Source organism: Suricata suricatta, chromosome 14, assembly GCF_006229205.1.
Source record: "Suricata suricatta isolate VVHF042 chromosome 14, meerkat_22Aug2017_6uvM2_HiC, whole genome shotgun sequence".
Lineage (NCBI taxonomy): Eukaryota > Metazoa > Chordata > Mammalia > Carnivora > Herpestidae > Suricata > Suricata suricatta.
This window is the reverse complement of record NC_043713.1, coordinates 15,065,867-15,075,486: the sequence shown is the minus strand read 5'-3', so window position 1 is coordinate 15,075,486 and position 9,620 is coordinate 15,065,867. Positions and strand designations below refer to the sequence as shown.

The following is a 9,620-nucleotide window of genomic DNA, read 5'->3' as shown; positions in this document are numbered from 1 at the left end:
TACCCCTATTGCCTTTGTGGAATATCAGTCCATTTGCTTGGGCAAATAAATTAATCTCTTTGTCTTTGAGAAACAGTTTTCCGGCTCAAGATCTCAGGGTTTTTCTTTTTAAGCTGTTTTTCTTTCAGTAGGAGCTTCATTTCTACTTCTGTACAGGGAGAATGAGCACAGCTTATCACTTAAAATTTCAGGTTTTTTTAATTGACTAAGCATGTATTCTTCAATATTTACCCCCAAATGCTACAATCAAATCTCTACATTTCAATGTTAGAGAGTGTAATATAAGAAGCCATTTATTACAGTCTATTTAATGATTCTGTGATTTCTATGTTACTAAAACAAGGAAAGTGTCCAATCCTTGTAAGAAGAAACATGGTTATGCTTTTAATAAGAGGTTTTTTTCTCCTCTATACATTCATCGTGCTTCTAACCTATAGTATGGATTAACATTGTACAGCCAAAAAGTGCAAGACATTAGAAATGTACAGAGACTGGACATTGCTTTTCATTCCAAAAAATCATAAACTTCAATTTATACAAGAGACAGTCTCAACCCATGCCTCCCATGGAGGAAAACACTGTTGTTGAAGCACACACCGTTCAAGTTCTGTAAGAAGGAAGAAGTCTCTTACGCATGTTTCTAGTCCCTCCTCTGTCCCCATTTAGTATCTGCTAGACAAATCACAGAGGCCGCCTAGAGGGTAGCAACAGATGATCTCTTTGAAGGTTTTCCTTAGTTCTTGGCTCCGGAGTGCATAAATGAGAGGGTCGATGATGGAATTACACATGATCAGTATGAGATACAGGTTAAAGTGAGACATGAAGCACACACAGTAAGGATTCTGGGGACACGAGATGTAGAATATTAAGTGGAGGAAGAACGGGGCCCAGCAGACAACAAAAACCCCAATCAGTATGGTCAGGGTAATTGCGCCCTTCATGTTGGCCCCTTGGCGGATGGCGCCAGTCCCTGGGAGGACAGCGATTCTCTTAATGTGCAGTCTGGCCATGAGGAACATGTGGACATAGAGAGAGGCCATGAGGGCCAGCATGGTGAAGAACATGGTGATGAGGCAGATGATGACTGCACTGCTGTCTGAGTAAATGATGAACAAAATGCCCGAAACCGTGCAGGCTGCCCAGATACAGCTTATGATGATCCCAACCCGCCTGACCGTCATGATGTTATGGTACTGGAGAGCATAAAAGATAGTAAAGTACCTGTCCACTGCAATTGAAAGCAGACTGCAAATCGATGCGAGCAAGGAGCTACAGATCACGGAGTCGATGACATTATCAATATTCACGGTGAAACTCTGCGCGTCCGTATCTGTACTGTTTAATAGGGTGATGACAATGGTTTCGGATCCGTTTGACACGCTCACCAACATATCAGCCACGGCCAGGCTACAGATGAAAAAGTACATGGGTGAATGCAGGTTTTTGTTCTTGGCTATTGCCACAATCACCAGAATATTCTCCAGCAAGCTTATGACACCCAGAGTCACGAACACCTCGGGGGAGACAAAAAGTTGCTCGTAGCACCCCTCATCCGAGTAGCCTTTTCCAAGGGACTCACTGGCATTGCCGTGCAGTCCGAAGGTGCTGCGGTTCCAGAAGTGGAGAGAAGTGTGCATTCCATGGCGATGGGTGGAGTTCATCCTGCACCAGGTGGATTCAGATCCCCTCGGAATTGATTCGATCTCTGGGGTCAGCTAGCCTCAGTGCTTTCCTCCACGTCTTTGTCTGCCCGGAAGTTCTGAGGCTGAAATTGGCATGCCTGTCCTGAGTAAATGTCACACGCTCCAAGGCTGGAAATGGAGTTTTTACTGTCTTCCAAGAACAGCTCTGATCACCTTCCCTGTAAAATCTCAGGCTTCTGAAATACTCATTCTCATTTGAAAGAGTCTGCCCTTTGCTTCTCTGTCCTCACTTCCACCTTAACTTTAGCCTAAGGCATTCATTCAGTCAGGTCTTTTCAAAATAATTTTCCTAGTAGCTGCTGTGCCGCTGGGAGCGCAGTCCGTGTGCACATGTTCCCATCAGCTGCCTCTTGGAGGTATTCGTTCCCAGCCTGAAGCCTTGCTTTGAGTGTTAGTAGCTGCTACTGATTTGATGGTGTGCGAAGGGGGGAAAATGTGCACAGTGGCTCCTCCTCTGCTTCCCTCTGACCAATAAAACTGCACCGGAGTCTGTGAGACACCGTGATAATCCGGAGATACAAACTGCAGGGCGATCCAGACTCAGATGCAGAAGCTCCGGGAACTGGGGAAGCACGCAGGAGGAGAGAGTCTGAATTGTTGTGAAGTTTTCACGGAAAACCACTTCACCTCTGGAGGCCATTCTTTGATATCACCAGCCAGGCACCCCAGGCTTATTACTGCTTCAAAGAGAGGGGTGTGTGTGTGTGTGTGTGTGTGTGTGTGTGTGTGTGTGTGTGTGTTCCTGAAATAGATACACAACCTTTTTGGTCAAGATATTGAATTTGTTTCCTTCCCATTTCTTTGGATTAAGAGCCCAGGCAATAATGCTTCAGTTTAAAAGGGGTGCCTGGGTAGCCCAGTTGGTTTCGAGTCCCATTCTGGTTCCGGTCGTGATCTCGCAGTTTGTGAGTTCGAGCCTGCGTCCAGCCCTGCATCCAGCACTGTGAGGACAGCTCAGAGCCTGGAGCCTGCTTCGGATTCTGTGTCTCCCCACCGCCCCCCGCTCTTTGCCCTTCCCCTGCTTGTGCTCTCTCTCAAAAAGTAAATAAATATTTTTTAAAAATCCCGAAATCTGTTAATAAAATACTTAAACCCAGGGAAAATATTTGATAATACAGGTAGACTATGCTCTCAGTGAGAGACGTTAGGTAGGTAGCTGCAGTTCACCAGAGGGTTCCAGAAGGGGTTCATTTTTTGTGCACTAATATCTGATATTTTGCCATTGCAGAGTTCTTGTTTGTCATTGCTGGGTAAGTTTTATTTTCATTCATGATATTTGAAAACCATTTAGTGTTAATATAAACTATATTTACTCTGAACTCAAAAGGAAGAAGATCCTTAATTAAGCAAAACTCAGTTTTTAAGCTTTAGTGAGGTCTAATTGATATAAAAATACAATATTTAATGTATACATTTTAATGAGTTCAGACATATTCATATACCTGTGATGCCATCATCACAGTCAAGGTCCTAAACATATTCACCACTCCAGAATTTTCCTTATGTTCGTGTGAGTGTGTGTGTGTGTGTGTGTGTGTGTGTTGTGCTAAGAGCTATCCTCTTCTATTTTAAAGTGCACAATACCATATTATTAATTATAGGCATTATGTTGTATAGTAGACATCTAGAACTCACTCATTTTGTGTAATTGAAACTTTATTTATGCCCATTGGGCAGAAATTCCTTGACAGTGGTCCTGGCAATGATTTCTTGGCTTTAACACCCAAATTACAGGCAACAAAGCTGAAAATAGAGGAGTGGGGTTTCAGGGGAGCCTGGGTGGCTCAGTCTGTTAAGTGTCTGACTCTTGTTTTTGGCTCAGGTCATGATCTCACAGTTCATGGGTTTGAACCCCACATTGGACCTGAGGCTGACAGTGTGGAGCCTGCCTGGGGTTCTCTCTCTCTCTCTCTCTCTCTCTCTCTCTCTCTCTCTGCTTCTTGCTTCTCCTGCATCTCTCTCTCTCAAAATAAATAAACTTAAAAAAAGATGAGTGGGCTTACATCAAACTAAAAAGCTTCTAAAGAACAAAGGAAACGATCAACAGAATGAAAAGGCAACCTACAGAATGGAAGAAAATGTTTACAAGCCATCCATCTGCTAGAAGTTAATACTCAAAATATGTAAGAATCTCTTACAACTGAATAGCAATAAAAACAAAAACAAAAACCAACTAACCAACTGAACCAAAGCAGCTTTATTCAAAAATGCCAAAGACAGAACCACACTTATAAATACAGAAAACAAACTGGCGATTGCCAGAGGAAGAGGGGGAGGAGAGATGGGTAAAAGGAAGGAAGAGGAGTGGAGATACAGGCCTTCCTGTTATAGAATAAGTCATGGAGATGAAAGGCACAGCATAGGAAATACAGTCAACGGTATTATAATAGTGTTGTATGGTGACAGATAGCTACACTTGTGATGAGCACAGCCTCACATATAGAGGTGTTGAATCACTGTATTGTATATCTGAAATGGATATAACATCGTGTGTCAACTACACTCAAATAAATTTAAAAAATAAACTAAAAAAATAAAACAAAACAAAACAAAACAAAATAAAATAGAAATGGGCAAAGAGCTTTGAATGGGCAAAGAGACATTTTTTCAAAGGAGATATACAAATGGCCACCAGGAATATGAAAAGGTGCTCAATAAATTGTCAGGAATATGCAGATCAAAATCATAATGACTAATCATCTCACACCTGTTGGGATGGCTACTACCAAAAAAACCCAAAAGATAACAAATGTTGGTGAAGAATTTGGAACTTTTTTTTTTTACAGCAGTCAACCTACCTCCATAATTCAAAGTTTTGTCAATTAAATGCACACGTACCTTAGCAACTTTGCATATTCTAACCAATACCAGCAAGTGTTAGTTATTGTAGATTCTGGATATTTTGCTTAAGCTAAGTTTGAAAGATTGTGGCAAAGTTACAAATTAAGCTTCAGGTTATAAAATTTTATATAATATTCTTTTCTTGCTGTATTTTTGGTTTTATCTCTGAGTGGTTCATGGCTACTGAAGGCAGAACAACAAGAAAGAATTGTTCCAGGGGCTAATTTGAAGTTCTCACTTATTTAGGGAAGTGCTTTACCTTCCTTCTTTCTACTTTGTGACCAAGACAATGCTAGGTATCATTCCTGAGTCTTGGGTTAGAATAGTATGTTCCAGCCCTCCCTGGAATTCAGTGGGGCCTCATGACTGAATTCTATTTCATGCAGTGTGGATAGAAGTGACGCACGTTCTGTTATCTCCCTTCTGATTCCACACTCTTTTTCTCCGGTCAGTGATGTCTGGAGTCTCCTGTTCTAGAAGGCAGAGCCATAGATTTCTGAAGATCTGCAAAGAGCAGAGCTCTTTCCTCAGAGATCTGTCCTCCCCTCCTCTCCCCAACACCCTAGCCCACCAACTATAGGGAACTGTGATTTGAGCAACCAATAATTGTCACTATTGCCAAACTACTGAACTATTGGTGTTCTCTGTTACAACAGTGATCGTCAATTACCTTGATTTAAAACTTTTTATTGGAGCTTTTTATAAGCAACAAATGCACATTATATAAAATCCTTTTATTTTGGACGTATGTGAATAGTGCATTACCTAATAAACAACAGGGAAGAAATCTGTTGAATTGCTTAAGCATCTGATAGTCAGCTCTGTCTAATCTTCCTGGGTCAGCTCTTGACTTTGTGCTACCTACTTCTGCAAGTGGCTTAGGCTCAAAATTGAGAGTTATTTTTTATTTCTCCATCTTCCTCCAAACTCCCTACAAGCAATCACTTGTAAAATAGCTTTCCTTCTACCAGTGTGTCTGATTCCCTTTTTTCTCTTTACCAAACTCATTTCTCACTATTCTTCACAGAAACTTGATCGTAGTGACCCTCACATGCTAAACGACACCAGCACTGGGGATTTCCCCATGAGTTGACTCTACTTTCTCCGCATGAGATGCTCTTCCCCCATATTTGTGAATGTACCATCATCCTTACTTTTTAAATCTTACAGGGGCACCTGGGTGGCTCATTTGGTTGGGTGTCCAACTTCGGCTCTGGTCATGATCTCAGGGTCTGTGAGTTCAAGCCCCACATTGGCCTCTGTGCTGACAGCTCAAAACCTGGAGCCTGCTGTGGATTCTGTGTCTCCTTCTCTCTCTGCCCCTCCCCCCAATCATGGTCTGTCTGTCTGTCTCTCACTCTCTCATAAATATTTAAAAAATTTTAAAACTTATTTTATATACTGTAATTCATACAGAATTATTTAATAGCTAAAATTAGTGATCAAAAACAAAACTCACTTTCTTTTAGCTTTTTTTTTTTAAAAAGATTTTATTTAGAGGCATGATCACACTGAAATCTCAGAAAACCATATACACTTAATTAGTTGGTGCTGATTTATAAAGCATTGATTGTATGGTTGATCATGCTGAAAGATGACATTTTGTCACCTCCGATGAGGCATTTTAATTGCCTGTCATGGTTTAGTTCTCTATGAGCCAGAAGAAATACAGTCAGCAATGCAAGGCACATTAATGGTCTTTTTGAAAATTTATTGCAGATTTCCTTTTTTTAATGCATAAAAAATTCAGTTAGATCATAATAGATCTGTCTTATGAGCAAAATGATCTGTCTTGTTTTATATTTAATAACAATAAATATGAAACATTACTAAAGAGAAGTTATTTATCAAACTGTGTTAGATGGATTACCATTTTTAGGAGATGTTAATGTTTTTTCCACTGCAAAATAAAAGGCAAGATTCCAAGGTCAAATAAATTTGGACGATATTACAAACTCACTGCCTTCTTCAAGTTTCAGTGTTTACATTAGCATATTGTTTATGAAATTTTTTATTAGAAAAAATTTTGAGGGGCGACTGGGTGGCTCAGTCTATTAAGCATCTGACTTCTGCTAGGATCATGATCTTACTGTGGGTTTGAGCCCCGTGTCAGGCTCCGTGCTGATAGCTCAGAGCCTGGAGCCTGCTTTGGATTCTGTGTCTCCCTATCCCTCTGCCGCTTCTCCACTCACACTCTGTGTCTCTCTCTCCCTCAAAAATAAGCATTGGGGCGCCAGGGTGGCTCAGTTGGCTCAGCATCCAGCCCAGGTCATGATCTCAAGGTCTCTGGGTTTGAGCCCCACGTAGGGCTCTGTGCTGACAGCTCAGAGCCTGGAGCCTGCTTCAGATTCTGCATCTCCTTCTTTCTCTGCCCCTCCTCCACTAATACTCTGTCTCTCTCTCAAAAGTAAATAAACATTTTTTTAAAAAGGCATTAAAATTAAAAAAAAAATTTATGTAGCTTCATCCACTTCCTAAAACTTACTTGTACATAGAACATACCTTCTCACACTATTATTTTTCAAGTACTGGTGATAGTTCAGCTGCAATGCTCATTTTGAAAATGCCCGTTTGCCCCAAATGCAAATTGCTTATCAGGGAACGTTTTGAGCACAACACAAATTCTAGGTTTGCTTTTGCACTGTTGACATAGGGGAAATACCTGGTGGACGTGGCTAACTAACTAGATGAACCGAGAGCACAGGGAACACCAAACACACCCGCTCAGACATTTCCCCGCTACCTCAGCTCCCTGCGTGAGTTAGGAAGCACAGCCCTCCTCACGCGGTATTACAGCTTCTTGCGAGATTTCCGATGACCCCTCTACCACTTCCGGATCGCTCAAAGCTGTAATCCTTTGGAAACCCGCTTCCTCAAGGGTACTGCAGATCTTTTTTGATGAAAAACGCAGTATTTCTTGTAGATTTATGTATATTTAATACGCGTAAAATTGTTCCACTGTTTTTATTAGGTTCCTTTTTTTCTTTTTTTTTAAATATATCCCTGATGAAGTTTACGAGTATTGTGTCTCTAACCCCATTTCCCCCCACAAACCCTAGTTGTTGTTTTATATAATTTTGCACAGCACTCTGAGGTTTAGAATACATATGTCACAGTACAGCAGAGCTGCGCACCAGGGGACGCATGGAAGTGTTGAGTCACTATATTGTTCACCTGAAACGAATATTACACTGCATGTTAACGAATTGGAATTTTAATTGAGAACTAAAAAACATAAATGTAACATGTATTGAAATATACATGAAGAAATCATTCTGACTACAAAATTCTTATTTACAAGTGTTTGCTAGCCTATCCACCACGAAATAGAATCCTTATTTTTAAAAGTATATCTCTTGGAGCGCCTGGGTTGCTCAGTCAGTTGAGTGTCTGACTTCAGTTCAGGTCATGATCTCATGGTTTGGGAGCTGGTCCCTGCTCTAGGCTCTGTGCTGACGGCTCAGAGCCTGGAACCAGTTCAGATTCTGTGTCTCCCTCTCTCTCTGCCCCTGTCCTGCTTGTGCTCTGTCTCTCTCAAAAATAAATAGACATCAAAAATTTTTTTAACAAATTAAAAAAAATTAAAAAAGTAAAAATGTATCTCTCATGTCTATTGGCTGATGTTTACATGTCTTACAGATTATGTAATTGCTGTCTACATAGAATGTCCTGGTAAAATCAAGATACAATTCATATGCCACATATGTGTTATTATTTTAGGGAATAGAGTATATAAACATTAACTGAATACTTAACAAGAACATTTTATTGCCTGTTATAAAAGAAAAAATAAATTTTCTTTTAAAGTTATAATATTTATTATATATTTGCTATAAATAGACTGCAATACATTTTTATTGAAATCTGCTTATTATTATTTTTAATAGAAAACAAATATAGTTCTACCATGTCAATTTAAATATATCATTTATAAAAAAATAAACATATTTACTTTCAAATCTTTCAAAATTAGACATTAAGACAATATAATAATTTTTTCATTAAAATATTTTTACTAATTTTTTTACTTTTTTAAATGTTTATTTATTTTGAGAGAGTGACAGCATGAACAGTGGAGGGGCAGAGAGTAAGAGAGACACAGAATCCGAAGCAGGCTCCAGGCTCTGAGCTGTCAGCACAGAGCCTGACACGGGGCTCAAACCCATGAACCGTGAGATTATGACCTGAGCTGAAGTCAGATGCTTAGGTGTCTTATCCACCCAAGTGCCCCAAAATACTTTTAATCCTAATAAAATATTAGTAAAATGCTATTCTTTATAAAATTGATACCATGAAACAAATCTATCTCAAAATATTAGACAATTTTCTTTTAAAAAATCACTCTCATTTGACTTATAGTAATAGTCTCTGTATGGGTTTCCTTGCCTCCAGGGAAGGGCCGTGTCAGCCCGGGGTCGGAGCTGTCCTGTGGGGCAGCCGGCAGTTTCTGCACCATTCCAGGCACTTGCTTCCGAGACCAAAGACCTTTGTTCTCCCTCGCAGTTGGTGTCGTGAGGGAACCACAGGGCTGCTGTCTTCCTCCAGCCTCTGAGCGGCCTTGCGGTCTACTCCGGGGTTCTAGCCACGCCGTGTGGGGGATGTGCCACAGTGACCTCTTGGGCAGATCAGGAGTCCGTGTGTTGACCTGTAGGAATTCAGCTCCCCACAGGTTCAGTCCTGGTGGTTTGGTGCTGGAATCAGAGGCGAGTGGATGTCCACCCAGGAATTTCAGAACTCCACGCAGTCCTCTGTCTCACATGTGAGGGCGGGCCACAGCAGATTTACACCACCTCTCCCATTTTGTCATTTTGTTTAGTGTTGTCTTTTTTAAAGAAAAAAATTATAGTTTAAAAGGTTGGTTAGTTTTTGGGGGGAGGGGTAGTGACAGAGTGGGTCTTTGGAGCTGGGGCCAGAGTTGTCTTGTCCCCTCCTGTTCTACTTCCCATTATAAATAATAAAGGCTATTCATACTATAAAAAAAAACTCTTTCTCATAAACCTTTTTCTAGTTTGCCTAATTTTCCTTCCTTCCATCAACCAATATTTTACTGAACACTTACTATATTCTAGCTGCAGA

At 40.5% G+C, this 9,620-nt stretch overlaps 1 protein-coding gene across 1 annotated transcript; it reads right to left on the bottom strand.

Moving 5' to 3' along the window:
- Window positions 1-205: 205 nt before the first annotated feature.
- Window positions 206-1,772, bottom strand: MC4R (melanocortin 4 receptor). Its single transcript, XM_029922373.1, has one exon. It carries the CDS (start codon window positions 1,659-1,661, stop codon window positions 663-665), a length of 999 nt encoding a protein of 332 aa, XP_029778233.1. The 5' UTR covers window positions 1,662-1,772; the 3' UTR covers window positions 206-662.
- Window positions 1,773-9,620: the final 7,848 nt, after the last annotated feature.